Below are 15,948 nucleotides of genomic sequence, written 5' to 3'. Positions count from 1 at the left end.
AGGAAGCAGCATGGAGTCCTGTGTAAGAGCAAGACTCTGAGGGCCAGAGTGTGGCTCATTCACTGCTGCCCCATGGCCCACTGTATGGATGGTTGTGAGGAATAATTCATACCTTGCGTGGGAAGGGCTCAGAACCCCGCTTAGCTCCCAGCGAGGGGTTGGTCCTTATCCTTGTTTACACAGACTGTTGCATATCCTAGTCCCCCAGAGTCAGGCAGCAGGCACTATCCAGACGTGTGCCCAGTGGAAAGGGATGTGTCCATCCATCCATCCTGTTGTGTTGACTGGGTGTACTTATCGTGGGTGTCAGAAGTTGTTAATACTTGGAAGTACTTCCCTGTCACAGGGTTGTTTTCTCCTATGTTAGAGAGGTGAGGAGGTCATTTACTCATGGGCACGTGGTGGGGAAGAGGCCAAGGTAAGTTCAGACCTGGCTTTGTCCATTCTGGGAGCCTTGTTCCCCAGCACTGCCCTGCCCTCCCTCCGGCCATCTGGGGGAGGCCAGCTTACATCCAGTAGGGCAGTGAGCAGAGGCTCTGTAGTCAAAGGGTCCTGAGTGCTGCCCTTGGAAAGCTGAGGTTGGCCAAGGCTTTGCACAGGGAGTGAGCCCATCTAGGGGCTGTGTGGGTAGCCCAAATGAAAGACCGAAGTAGGTACTCTTATGAATTTGCTCATCACCCTAATCTTCATCATGTGTGGGGTTGGAATGCAAAATCTGAGATGCTTTCTTTTGCCTCCCCAGCGCATCTATTACCTTTCCCTGGAATTCTACATGGGCCGCACACTGCAGAACACAATGGTGAACCTGGGCCTTCAGAATGCTTGTGATGAAGCCATTTATCAGGTACGGGACCCTAGGGCCCTGCTGCTGGGTAGCCTCTCATGGCACACTAAGTCTTAATCCAGGCCTCACAGAGGTGAGCAATGACATTGACATTTTCTCCATCTGGGGCTAGGAGTGACTTACGTCATAGTCTATCCTACATGGGACAGAATGGGTCAGTGGGTGGCACTCCTCAAGGGGCAAACATAAGGATTGTAGGGGAAGTTAATGCATGAGCCTGTGAGCACAAGGATGCATAGTGATGCTAAGGTTTCAAGGCTTCTAAAAGCCATTGCACTCCTCATTCCCACCCCAGGGGCAGATTTACCGCAGGGCAGAAGTGGGTGGTTCTGTCCCATTTTTTGTCACTTTACTGAACTAGTAACCCACCTCTGGTCCCCTCTCCCACCCCAGGCAACCTGTTGTGTTCATCTTGCCCTCTAGGTATAAAATTGCCCTTTCTCCCCAGTCAGAATAAAAACTGCCTTTGCTTAAGGGTTCGTCATTAACAATTGTACATTTGTGATTCCACCCACAGTTCATCTGTGGCTTTAGAGCAGATCTGAAATCCAGAACGTCTGTTTTCTGTCTCCATACATACCCTCCTTCTCTGGATACCACCTTCCTCCTGCACTGGACACTCAATACATAGTTCTTAGGGTATGAACGTGCAGCACTCCCTCCCTCCTGCGTGAATGTATCAGGGTCCTCACCAGAGCCTTCCCTCCCCTAGCTCCCTTGCTTTTGTTCACTTTTGGTGTGGGAGGTGCTCTGGAGGCGCCACTGGTAGCATCGTGGTAGGGACCTCACATGGGTCTCAGCAGCCTGACATTTCTGGGGCTCCCGTCTCCCTTTCCACAACTTAGTGGAGAGGAGTCACTGGGGCAGGTAGTTTCAGTTGGCAAAGTAAAAATTTGGAAAAAAAAAAAAAAAAAAGTGACTCCCCCAAATGGGAATCAGTCCTCAGAATTATATAAAAAGAGATTGAAAGGGAAGACAGTGGTGGAGTAGGAGGACCCCAGGCTCACCTTGTTCCATGAACACCTAAATATCCCAGAAATCAATCTGGAGACTGACAGAACAAGCTCTACAACTAAAGAGAGAAAAGAAGCTACATCAGAGAAGTTTGGAAGTATGGAGACATGAACGGTTTGGGAGAGAAACTGATCACGCCACGGTGATTGGGAGGGAGCCATGATTGCAGAGAATGGCAAGAGTCATACTAGCACAGAGGGGAGCATGCAGGGAAGACGAATCCCCACAGCAACTGGTATGGAAAGTGAGAGGGGTTGAGGCTGAATTTCATGACTTCTTGCAACCAGTGGGGCTTACTTAAAGCCTGGGGTTTTAAAGATCAGTGGGCTTGGCTGGGATAGTGGGCGTTGCACTGCTATTAGAGAAAAGGCAGGCAAACAACCCACAGACACACAGCATGGAAACAGCTACCTGAAGAGCACCTGGGACACACAGAGGTTATTTGCTTATCTCAGAGCATGTTACAGAGAGGCAGCATTCATAGAGACCCCTCTGAGAACAAAGGAACTAGCAGTCACCATTTCTCTCCCATACCCCTCAGCATATGCACAGGGCCACCTGGGGGAACTGGCACAGTGCCAAAACTCACTAGGTCACTTGCTTATACCAGGTCTCACCCTCCCCCAACCCCCTGGTGGAATTGCTCCTCCCAGTCACACTTGTCTCAGTCCGAGAGTGGTGATCCCTTCCACCAGAAGACTGGACCAAACCCCTGCTCACACTGTGTCTCCTGTTGCGGGAGTTTTGGGGGGCTTCAGTTTCTGCAGTGGTGGAGACAGGTATCATTTCACAAGCAGACCAGAGTACACCTAAGTCAAAACTTGCACGTTTGGGCCAGGGACTAAACACTGCTCACAACAAAGAGAGTGACTGCAGATGACTGGCTTGAAGGACAAAGTGGCCAGGACACAACAGAAGAGTGCACAGAGCACACATTGGAGACACTCCCTGAAATGCCAGGTCCTAGGGAACATGGGACACTGCACTACAGAACACTATAGAACCTCATCTTCCTAAGCCATTACCTCAAGAATAGGAGATATAGCTGACTTTCCTAACACAGAGAAATGGGTATAGAAACTTAGACAAAATGAGAAGACAGAAATTTGTTCTAAATGACAGAACAAGATAAGGCCACAGTCAGATGTCTAAGCAAGACCCATAAAAATAACATGCCTGATAGAGAATTTTACTTGTTTGTTGGTTTATTTATTTATTTATTCCTGATAGAGAATGTAAAGTAATGATCATAAAGATACTTGCTGGACTTGAGAAGAGAGTAGAAGGCCTCAGACATTTAACACTGAGATAAATAATATAATAGGCATAACAGGTTCAATACACAAAATGAGAAGCATGTTTGATGGAATGAACAGCAGGCTGGAAGAAGCAGAGGAACGAAGTAATGACTTAAAACACAGAATACGGAAAGTAATCAAGTTTAAGAAAAGAGAGAGAAAAGGATTATGTAAAACAAGAATAGATTTAGGGTAATGAATGACTCCATCAAGCATAATAAATTATATGGATCCCAGAAGAGAGAGTCCCAGAAGAGAGGGAAAAGGGGGCAGAAAATTTAATTGAGGAAATAATAGCTGAAAACTTCCCTAATCTGGGGAAAGAAACAGATAGCCAGATCTAAGAGGCACAGAGAATTCTCCCAACAGAATTAACGAAAGTAGATCCCCACCAAGACATATAGTATTTAAAATGGTAAAATATAGTGATAAAGAAAAAAATTTAAAGCAGTAAGACAAAAGAAGACAGGACAGAAGGAAAACCCCCTAAGGCCTTTAGCAGACTTTTCAGTAGAAACTTTTCAGACAAGAAGGGAATGGCATGATATATTCAAAGGGCTAAATGGGAAAAATCTTCAGCCAAGAGTACTCTATGCAGCAGAGCTGTCACTCAGAATAGAAGAGATTAAGAGTTTCTCAAACAAAAAAAAAATACAGGATTTCATGACCACTAAACCAGCCCTGCAAGAAATATTAAGGGGACATTTGAATAGAAGGGAAAGACCAAAAATGACACCATGAAAGTAGGAAACACAAAGCAGTAAAATGAAAATTTCAGTAAAAAATCAGTCAAGGAACTGACAAAAGGATGTGAAATATAACACCATATACCTAAAACATAGGGAGGAGAGAAGTAAAGAATTGGTCCAAACAGTCATCAACTTAATATAGACATATATGCAGAAAATGTTATATAAAAACCTGATAGGGGGAGCCCGAGTGGCTCAGTCAGTTAAGCATCTGCGTCTGGTTCAGGTCCCGATCCTGGGGTCCTGAGATCAAGTCCTGCATTGGGCTCCCTGCTCAGCAAGGAGTCTGCTTCTCCCTCTCCAGCTCCCCCTGCTTATGAACACTTTCTCTTTGTCAAATAAATAAATAAAATCTAAAACAAAACAAAACAAAACAAAAACACTAATAGTAACCACAAATCAAAAACCACTAACAAATATGCAAAGAATAGAGAGAAATCCAAATATATCACTAAGAAAAACAGCAAATCATGAAAGAAAGAAAAGAAAGAAAAGAAAGAAAAACTTCAGAAACAACCACAAAATAAGTAATAAAATAGCAATAAATACATATCTATCAATAATCTCTTTGAATGTAAATGGACTAAATGTTCCAATCAGAAGACATAGGGCAAGGGTACCTGGCTGGCTCAGTGAGAAGAACATTACCTCTTCACCTCGGGGTTGTGAGTTTGAGCCCCATGTGGGGTGTAGACGTTACTTAAATAAACTTTTAAAAAAAGACATGGGGTATCAGAATGAATAAAAGAAGCAAGACCCATCTATATGCTGTCTACAAGAGACTCATTTTAAACCTAAAGACACCTGAAGATTGAAAGCAAAGGGATGGAGAAATATTTATTAAGCAAATGGATATCAAAAGAAAGCTGGAAATGCAGTACTTCTATCAGAAAAAATAGATTTCAAAACAAAGACTGTAACAAGAGACAGAGAAAGACAAAATAAAATAATAAAGGGGACAATCTTACAAGAAGATAAAACTATTGTAAATATTTATGTACCCAACACAGGAGCACCCAAATATATAAACAGTTATAGTAATAATGTAATAATAGTAGGGACCATAATAGTAAGGGACCATAACACCCCTCTTACTGATGGATAGATCATCCAAACAAAAATTCAATGAGGAAACCATGGCTTTAAAAAAAAAAAAAAAAAAGATTTTATTTATTTGTGAGAGAGAGCAGAGCAAGAAATAGAGCACGAGGCGGGAGGGGGGCAGAGGAAGAGGGAGAAGTACAGGGAGCCCAATGTGAGGCTCAATCCCAGGTCCCTGAGATGACAACCTAAGCTGAAGGCAGATGCTTAACTTACTGAGCTACCCAGGCACTCAAAACTGTGGCTTTGAATGGCACATTGGACCAGGTAGATTTAACAGATGTATAGAATATTCCATCCTAAAAACATCAGAATACATGTTCTTTTCAGGTGCACATGGAACACTTTCCAGAATAGATCACATATTAATTAGGCCACAAAGCAAGTCTCAATAAATTCAGAGACATTGAAGTCACACCATGCATCTTTTCTGACCACGACACTACTTCAAGAAGCAAGAAGAATCTCAAACAGCCTAACCTTGCACATAAAGCAGCGAGAAAACAAATAAAACCCCAAAGCAGCAGAAGGAAGGAAATAATAAAGATGAGTGCAGAAATAAATGATATAGAAACCATAAAGTTTTTAAAAGTAAAGCAGATAAATGAAACTAGCTCATTCTTTAAAAACTTTAACAAAATTGATAAGCCTCTAGCCAGACTCATCAAGAAACAAAGAGAAAGGACTCAAATAAAATTACAAATGAAAGAGGAGAAGTAACAGCTGACACCACAGAAATACAAATAACTATAAGAGAATATTATGAAAAACTGTATGCCAACAAATTGGACAGCCCAGAAGAAATGGATAAATTCCTGGAAACATATAACCCACCAAAAGCGAAGCAGGAAGAAATAGAAAACTTGATTTCTTTAGAAATCAAATCAGTAATCAGTAATCAGGGGTGCCAGGGTGGCTCAGTTGTTAAGCATCTGCCTGCCTTTGCCTCATGTCATGATCCCAGGGTCCTGGGATTGAGATCCACTTTGGGCTCCCTGCTTGGTGGGAAGTCGGCTTCTCCCTCTCCCTCCCCCTGCTTGTATTACCTCTCTTGCTGTGTCTCTGTCCAACAAAATTAATTAATTAATTGAGAACCCTTTTTTAAAAAAAGGAAATCAAATCAGTAATCAAAAAACTTTCAACAAGCCTAAGTCCAGGACTAGACAGCTTCTTCACAAGTGAATTCTACCCGACATTTAAAGAAGGCGAAATACCCATTCTTCTCAAATTATTTCAAAAAATAGAAAAGGGAGGAAAACTTAAAAATTCATTCTGTGAGGCCAACATTACCTTGATTCCAAAACCAGATATGTATATTTTTTTCTTAAAAGTGATACTTCACTCACTTTAAGCTTTTTTATTAATCTTATATTTGAAAGGTTTTCCTGATGATCAAATCTTTAGTGTCTCTAGGCACACAATTGCTAGACCCTTATAGTTGTAAGATGGGGTGCCAGATTTTTTGAGTGGGAACCAAATGATGATGCAGGGCTTAAGTGGACCCCCTCCCCCAGGCTCCTGAATTTATAATGTAGTGTGAAAAGTGAAACATGCCACTACTCTATTGTACAGAGCTAGAAAGTAGTTCTGGGGAGCAGGTTACACTAAAAACTGGAACTTGAATAGAAGTACCTCCCTCCTGACTGAGCCATCAAGGATGCATTTAAATCTTTTCTTTAATCATAGAAAATTTTAATTATGTACAGAAATGGAGTGACTGCTATGATGAACTCCTTCCATACACCCATCACCGGCCTCCACCTATCTTTAAGCCTCACTCATGACCTCTCTTGTTTCCCCTCATACCCCTAACTACTCCCAGATTATTTAAGCTAATATCAAATAGCATATTTCACTTATTGCTGTTTCAACAAGTATCTCAAAAGATAGGGTCATACCATTATGACCCCCCAAGATATTGACAATAATTTTCAGGCAATTGACAAACTTGTTGATTGCCTTATAATTTTTTAACAATGTATTCAGAAAATTATTTGCATTTGGTTGATATGTCTCTTAGGTCTCTCTTAATCTGTAAACTTCTTCACTTTTTTAGTGTTCTGCCTTGCTGTTTATTTGCTGAAACTGAGTTTGTCCTGTAGAGGGTTGTACAGTCTCTATTTGAGTGATGGTGCCCCAGCTGGTATTTTTTTTATTTTATTTTATTTATTGATTTGAGAGAGAAAGAGTGAGAGAGAGATCACAAGCAGTGGGGAGGGATAGAGAGAGAAGCAGACTTCCCACTGAGCAGGGATCCTGACATGGGACTCAATCCCAGGACCCTGGTATCATGACCTGAGCTGAAAGCAGACCACTGACTGAGACACCAGACACCCCCCAGTTAGTGTTTAACCTCCCACCTGTCCCAGGGATTTTGCTCTCACCAATTCTACTCAACATCATACTGATGATTTTAGCTGGGGTATTTAGGCAAGAAAATGAAATAACAAGCATCCAGATTGGAAAGTAAGAAGGAAACCTATCTCTATGTGCAGCTGACATGATCTAGAAAATCTTTTGGAAACCAATAAAAATATATTAGTACAAATGAGTGAGTATAGCAACATTGCAGGATATAAGATCAGTATACAGAAATCAACTGCATTTTTATATATTGCACTGAACTGTCCAAAAATGAAATTAAGAAAGCAATGCTACTTAAAATAGCATCAAAAAGAATGCAATTCTTAGGAATTAATTTCCAAAAGAGATATAGACTTACATTCTGAAAATTGTAAAACATTGTTGAAAGAAATTAAAGGAGACCTAAAAATGAAATGACATTACAGGTCCATCCATGTCTTAGAAGACTTAATCTTAAGATGGCCATATTCCCCAAATCCATCTACAGACTTATTGCAATTCTCACTAAAATTCCAGTTGTCTTCTTTGCAGAGATTGGCAAACTGATCCTAAAATCCAGATGAAATGCAACAGACCAGAAATAATTAAAACATACTTGAAAAAGAAGAACAAAGTTGAAGGACTCATACTTCCCAATTTCAGAATTCACTGTGAAGCTTTAGTCGTCAAGACGGTGTGGTACTGGGTGCTGGCATAAGAATAAACATATAGAACAATAGAATAGAATTGAGAGTCCAGAAATAAACCTTCACATTTATAGTCCATTGATTTTTCCTCAAGTGTTTCAAAACTATGGTAAAATAGACACAACAGAAATTGTATTCATATTGTACCATACTCACCACTGTCCATCTCTAGAACCCTTTCTGTCTTGCAAAGCTGAGCCTCTATATTCACTAAACACTAACTCCCAATTCTCCTTTCCCTTAAGCCCCTGACAGTTACCATTCTACTTTCTGTCTCTATGAATTTGATATTCTAGGTACCTCATGTAAGTGAACTCATGCAATGTTTGTCTTTTTGTGGCTGACTGGCTTAATACTAGTACCTTCAAGGTTCATCCATGTTGTAGCATATGTCAGAATCTCCTTCCTTTTTAAGGTTCTGTGAATAATATTCCACTATATGTATATACCATACTGTGTTTATCCATTCATTTGTCTATAGGTGCTTTGATTGCTTCTGCCTTTTAGCTCTTGTGAATAATACTTTCATGAATGTGAGTGTATAAATATCTCTTCAAGACCCTGTTTTCAGGGGCATCTGGGTGGCTCAGGTAATGATTCTGGAATCCCAGGATTGAGCCCAACATCTGGCTCCCTGCTCTGTAGGGAATCTGCTTCTCCTTCTGCCCTTCACCCTACTCGTGCTCTCTTACCCCACTTCTCTCTGGATCTCGTTCTCATTCTCTGAAATAAATAAAATCTTAAAAAAAACAAAAAACCTGCTTTCAGTTCTTTTTGGTCTATACCAAGAAGTGGAATTGTTCAATCATATGGTAATTCTATATTTAACTTCTTGAGGAAACATCATATTGTTTTCCACAGTGGTGACACCATTTTAATTTCCCACCAGTAGTGCACAAGAATTCCAATTTCTCTACATCCTCATCAACACTTGTTCTTTTTCTTTCTTTTTTAAAGTAGCCATTCTGTTGTAGGGGGGATAGTATCTCATTGTGGTTTTAATTAACATTATTACTGATGAGTGCTGTTAAGCATCTTTTCATGTGCTTATTGGCCATCTAAATATCTTTGGAGAAATGTCTGTTCAAGTCCTTTGCCCATTTCTCAATCGAACTCTTTGTTTTTTGTTGCTGTTGTTGAGTTTTAGGAGTTCTCCATTCCGGATATTAATCCCTTACCAGACATATGATTTGCTAATACTTTTCCCTGGGTTACCTTGTCACTTTGTTGATAGTGTCCTTTGATGTGGAAAAGTTTTCAGTTTTCTTGAAGCCCAGTTTTTTTTCTTTTGTCACTTGTGCTTTTGGTGGCCTGTGTAGTCAATTGCTTTTCTTCTTTTTGAAGAAATTTCCCAAAACAGCTCAGCAGAGAAAAAATAGTGTTTTTGATAAATGATGCTAGAACAGTTGGATGTCCACATGCAAATAAATGAAGTTGGATCCCTACCTCACACTACATATAAAAATTAAGTCAAAATGGATGAAAGATCTACATATAAGAGCTAAAACCATAAAACTCTTAGAAGAATATATATGAGTAATTCTTCATTATTTGGTAATAGATTCTTAGAAATGACATAAAAGCATAAGCAATAAAAGGAAAAATAGTTAAACTGGACAAGAGTAAAAACTTTTGGGCATCCAAGTATATTATGAAAAGGTGAAAAGACAAAATAGGAGAAAATATTTGTAAATCATAAATCTAATCAGTGTCTGCTGTCCAGAATGTACAGACAGCCTAATTTAAACATGGGCAAAGCACTGGAATCAGCATTTTCCCAAAGAAGGTATGAAAATGGTCAAAAAGCATGTGAAAAGGTACTCCACCTCATTAGTCATCTGGGAATGCAAATCAAAACCATGAGCTACCGCTTCACATCCACTTGAGTGGCTATAATTGTAAAGACAGAGAACAAGTGTTGGCTAGGATGTGGAGAAATTGGAACCCTCATACACTTCTGGGAGAAGTAAAGTGGTGGACCCTCTTTGAAAAGTAGTTTGGCAGTTACTCAAAAAGTTAAGCATAGAATTGTTTAAACCAGCAATTTCACTCCAAGGTTTATTTCCAGGAAAAATGAAAACATATGTCCACACATAAAATTGTACATGAATGTTCATAGCAGCATTATTCTTGATAGCCCCAAAGAGGAACAAGCCTAAATAACCATCAGCTGATAAATGGATAAGCAAAATGTAGACTAGTCCTACAACAGAAAGCTATGCAGTGATAAACAGTACTGTTACGTGCTCCAACGTGGATCAACCCTGAAAACATTATTCTAATTGAAAGACGCCAGATACAAAAGGCCAAATGTTTGTATGCATTTCCATTTATATGAAATGATGAGAATAGGCAGATCTGTAGTGACAGAAAGTAAGAAAAGTGATTGCCAAGATCTGAGGGAATAGGGAAAGTGGGAGTGATTACCAGAAAGTATGGGGTTTGTGTTGCGGGGCAAGGAAGTACTGGAATCAGTGGTGGTTGCACAACTTCGTGAGTATGTTAAAACCATTGAATTGTTTGCTTTAAAGGGTGGGTTTTTTATGCGATGTGAATTATATCTCAATAAATAAATAAACAGGTTAACATGCTCTATCGTGCTTTTTCTGTCTTCGGTTCAGAGCCCTCTTTTGCGAGATTTTAGACTTGCTGTCACTTAGCTCTTTTTTTGTGCTTCTTTTGAATAGTCTCAAACTCATGGCAGAATTTGCCTTACTAGGTAGGCTGAGGTGTACCTACAACATTCAAGGTAAAAACAGAAAAGAACAAAACATCTTGCCTCCCACATTGGCTCTTAGCTCACCTTTATGTAGTGTAGTGGTCTTTGACTTTAGCAAATGTTTCATGAGTAAGAGGTTCCATAGTCAGATAAATTTGGAAAATGTAGTTAAACGTGTTTCTTAAATTGGAGCTGGTGTGTACTACTAGGTAAATCCTGCCTCCCCCACATACCCAAAATATTTTTGGTGGAACATGTTCCTTGAAATTGCTATGGGAATTCAGTCAATATTTTGAAATCTTTCTCTGAATCAGATTACTGTTTGTATTAGTACCATTCAATTTATTTAATAGACATTAAACCATCTCTATAACTTTGTTTTTATTTTTCCACAAGTTTGCTTTCACCCTTTGTAATTTATCGGATTCTTGAAGTGTGGTCTGGAGACCTCTGGGAACTCTGAGACCTTTTCAAGTGGTCCACTAGGTCAGAACTGTTTATTTTTATTCTATCATGACTATGTGGTGAAGCTTTCCAGAGGCTGTATGATGTGTAGTATCTCAATAGATTGAATGCTAAAGCAGAAAATTTATTAAAGAGATTTGTAAAAATGTAAAACACTGCTACTCTTCTTAGTATTTGTTTTAAAATACTGTCATTACAAAAAAAAAAAACCCTGTCATGACATTGTGTTATGTTAATATTAATGGGATTATTAGTTTAAAATGAATTCATATATACTTAAAAAATATTAATCTGTTTTAAGTTTCTAACTTGATAAATACTATAGATATAATTCCATTAAAGAATAGCTCTTGAAGTCCTCCAGAAGCCAAAAAGTTTAAAACACACTCATCAAGATAATTAATGTGAGCGATTTGTGAAGTTTAACACACTAAAGCCAGATTGAGATTGATGGAACAGTTATCCATCCAAACCATTGTAGGATGATTTCAAGTCAGGTGAAGAAGTTGGGACTTTGTTACTTTCGTTCCGATTTTCAACATTCCATATACCTGCTTCACAAGATTGCTTGAATGCAGTTGGGATACCCCGGGAAAGGTGCTTTAGTTTAAAAAGCTGTCGCATAGGAGTTCCAGAGAAGATGGCAGAGCAGAAGGACCATAAGCTCATCTCATCCACAGGCACAGTTAGGTGACTCCCACATCAGTGTAAATAACCCAGAAACTGACCTGAAGCCTGGCAGAACAGATACTCTACAGCTAAATGTAGTGAAGAGGACACTTTGGGGAGGCAGATAATAAATACAGCTAGTTAAATAATTAGTAAATAAATAAATAAGTCACATAAATATTATGAGACCATACAAAACTAGAGAATTACTGAAGCTACTGGTTTCATTTTTAGGATACATGTTATAATCTGTTCACTGTACATAGGTTAATAGTATTTATTATTATAAATAATAAATATTTATCTTTGGCTATTAAACCATGCTCCCTTTTGATTATTAATTCTTATGTAGTTTGGCAGCTTTTAAAATGCCTGGAAACTTTCATTTTCATGCTTTGATTAAGTGCCTGATTTTAATATTAGATTTTCAAGTCTCAAAGAAAGCAGACTCTGAGCTTTGACTGATACAAACTCACAAGATTTACTATCTTTTCACCTGTTGCTTGAGGAAGATATTAAGTGATATTGAAATGTTGGCTGTTTTTTTTCATAGCTGGGGTTGGACTTGGAAGAACTGGAGGAAATAGAAGAGGATGCTGGCCTCGGGAATGGTGGCCTGGGAAGGCTGGCAGGTAACCCCGCCCTCTGGCTAGGCATGGCCTCTCCTGATACGGTGCCCTGGTCGCTGGTATCATGGTGAGGCTGAGGTCAGCTGTGCTTCCAGCAGCAGTTTGTTGGGGTAAATTGGCCTCTCTGAGTGGATGGGAGAATGTGTCATCCAAGTGGAATAAAATGCAAAACATGTTTTCCTTCAGACAAGGATACTTCCTGATGATCATGAAGACAGGCCTTGCCAGTGTTGGGTAGCTGGCCATGGGGGTGGTTTCCAAGGTACTGATCACATCCCACAGCTGGTAATTAGGAGAAAGATGGAGAGACACACACACGCATGCACACAGGCACACACATATACACATGCACAGGAGTGAACATGTACATATATGCATGCACATGTTTGTACACACACAAACACAGGTACAGGCACATACATATGTGCATACACATGCGCAATTGATGAATGAAGTCCTGCTGGGAAGCTGTTCCTGCTTTACTGTAGTAAACAGATTGCCCCAGAATAGCGAAGTCATTCCTTTTGGGATATTGCTCCTTTGGGTCATTATGTTGGAGAGCATATCCAGTTTTGTTTTGTTTTTCCTGTTTGAGTTATTTTTGCTAGCCTTTTAGGGCAAAGGGAGCAGAGTGAAGGACTTAGAAGTGGAATGCTGCCTAGTGGTCTCAGTTGGAAGAATATGTGGCTCTTGATCTCAGGGTCGTGAGTTCAAGCCCCACATTAGGTATAGAGATTACTAAACAAACAAATAAGTAAATAGACTTTAAAAAAAAACAAAAACGAAAACAAGAACTTAGAGGTGGAAATCACTGTCACAGTGAAATTTGATTTTGCTGTGTGCTTCAAGGCTCTTGGGCACAGTGTTTCTGGAAGAGAAATAGCCCAGGTTTTGTATTTATGTCCCCTTGTGTGGGGGCCACGGGAGGGTGGGCTCAGACCCCTGCCATGTTGTATTACTGCTCTTTCTGAGAGTTGTCATTTTGTAAAGGGATCAAACCCCCTCAGATTTATCTGAGTATATGTATTATGTATATGTTTATGTTTTCAAATCTTAAGTTAAATTCTTCAAAAATTATAAAAGCAGCAGATGTTTCTCTCAAACGAAATAACACCTGTATCTGTGTAATGGAACAGCTGGCAGGGCCTGCCCCACCTTCACCTCTTTGTGGGAAAGGTCTCGAGGTCCCTGCATCTGCTCCAAATGCAGGGCTTTTTTGTAGCTTATGATGTGATCATTCCAGACAGGAAGCTGAACCTTACTTCCCCCACAGATGGAATCAGGGTGCCCCCTCCTGAGGGAGCCCCACTGTGCTGCAAGCTTGGGACATCAGTCCCCTGCAGCCCCCTGCACCCTCAACAGCTCTCTCCCAGTCAGTAAAACAGCACCCGTTTCACCAAGCTCAAGGAAGGCTCCAGAACACTTGGTTTCCTTCACAGCTCAGGACAGCTTCCTAACTTCTCCTCCGACCCCAAGGCTGGTGACTGTCAGCCAGGACAGTCCCATCCATGGCCTTCCACCATCTGTGCCCTTCAGGGGTTCAGGCCTTCCACAGTCTGGATCCTATTTAGACTTCCTAGTCAGTTTCCTGCCCCTTGTAACTTGATATGTCCTGTGTTCTTTCTGCGAGAATGATTTCTTCAAAACAGGAGCCTAGGTCTTATATTTGTGGATACTGTTGTTGCTTCCCCTTAGTACAAGGTCTGATAACAGGGGTCTGGGAGTATTTGTTCAGTTCAGCAAGTATTTTATTTGCTTGTTTCTTATGGACTGTTTTTTTTTTTTTTTCTTTTTAATCTGGAAGTTTAATAAGACTGCTTTCTGGATCTTTACTTAAAACATTGTTTTTGTCGGGATGCCTGGTGTCTTGGGAAGTAAGGTTCAGCTTCCTGTCTGGAATGATCACATCATAAGTGTCTGGCTCTTGATTTTGGCTCAGGTCATGATCTCAGGGTCATAGGATCAAGCCCTGCATGAGGCTCCATGCTCAGCATATAGTCTGCTTAATACTGTCATTCCCTTTTCCTTCCCCATCCCCGGCTCTCTCTCACTTTATCAAATAAATAAATGAGTCTTCTAAACATTGGTGTTTTTTTGTTTTTTTTTTTTTTCCCCAAGACATTTTGATTGGAACAAAGACTCCTTATGTCAACTAGCTGCTCCAGCCACCTTCCTGGAGGTCTTGGGGAATTTTGGTTCTTAGGTGTTTGACGTGTTTGAGTCCTTATATGTCCATCCATTCCCAGCCCCCATCCCTGTGCTTTCTTCACTAGTGCGTAGAGCTATTTTGTGGTGTTACTGTCCAAACTACTTGGAGTTTAAGTAGAACATGTAGGGGTGTTGCACCCTCCAGCCTGCCTGAGGCTCTCCAAGACAAAGCTAGCAGTGAGGGGACTGTGCACTCAGAGGCATGCCAAGTTAGATGGGCTCTCTGTGGGGTGCCTTACTTCTGTCCTTGCCACCTCCCCTCACCCTCATGCTGAACACCCTCTTGGCCTGGTCCCCTGGCTCTCAGGGAGGGGAGGGGGCTGTTTTCATTTCATGAAATCTGAAGATGATAGGTCAGCCTTTAATTGCCATCTGGCACCCAGTGGCTAGCGTCCCAGGACCTACTTAATTAACATGGTTGTCTAGGCTTTGCTTCCAGTGGGCCTTGAAGCTGCTGATTGTCTTTGATCCCAAGAAGTGCTTTGTGTTTGGAATTTTCAGCCTGCTTCCTTGACTCCATGGCCACGTTGGGCCTAGCAGCATATGGCTATGGAATCCGCTATGAGTTTGGGATTTTCAACCAGAAGATTGTCAACGGCTGGCAGGTGAGTGAGACTCCCATTTCTTCACTTGTTTCCAGCTCTCATGTACACAAGAAAACAGGCACTTTCAGTCCAGCCTTTTATACGTTGAACTCCTTTCTGGAGAGATTGTGTGCTAGTCCTGGCCAAAGCAGAGGTGGGACAGATCTATCCTGTGAGCTCCATTCTTCCCTTAGAGTTCTCTGTGGGCTGCCAGAGGTTGATCTGTGTGAGCTTATTGCACACAACTTCTTTGTGAGCCTGCGAGGCCTGTTGGGGTGGGACCCGGCACCCAGCTGGTCCTGTAGGAGCACCAGGGGTTGAGGACATCACATGCTGTGTGCTGGTTCCCTGTTGTACCTCAGTGTGGAGCAAAGGTGACCCTCTCTGGTTCACCCTCAGTGGGACAATTGACTCAGAGTAGTTTGAGAAATAGCAGTTATTGTAGGTTTTGTTCCCACCTTCTGCCTTCATTCCCTGACCCCAGAGACAAGACAATGTCCTGGGGGTTAGAGGCCAGACTGCAAAGCAAAGTGGCTCTGGGGAAGAGTGAGCTTGGATTTTGAAGCATCAAACCACAAGCAAAAGGAGGTGGCCAAGACCACATTGGTGGAAAGAGTG

The 15,948-nt window shown here is 41.0% G+C and overlaps 1 protein-coding gene across 1 annotated transcript in view; it reads left to right on the top strand.

Moving 5' to 3' along the window:
- Nucleotides 1-15,948, top strand: part of PYGB (glycogen phosphorylase B) — a 55,824-nt gene that overhangs the window by 12,563 nt on the left and 27,313 nt on the right. Inside the window, exons 2-4 of the mRNA XM_032351602.1 lie at nt 743-844; nt 12,463-12,541; nt 15,248-15,351. Coding sequence (XP_032207493.1) covers nt 743-844; nt 12,463-12,541; nt 15,248-15,351 — 285 coding nt within the window. The remainder of the gene's footprint in view (nt 1-742; nt 845-12,462; nt 12,542-15,247; nt 15,352-15,948) is intronic.

Source organism: Mustela erminea, chromosome 7, assembly GCF_009829155.1.
Source record: "Mustela erminea isolate mMusErm1 chromosome 7, mMusErm1.Pri, whole genome shotgun sequence".
NCBI classification, from domain to species: Eukaryota; Metazoa; Chordata; class Mammalia; order Carnivora; family Mustelidae; genus Mustela; species Mustela erminea.
Note: the sequence above shows the minus strand (reverse complement) of the source record. Positions and strands in the feature narration are given on the sequence as shown.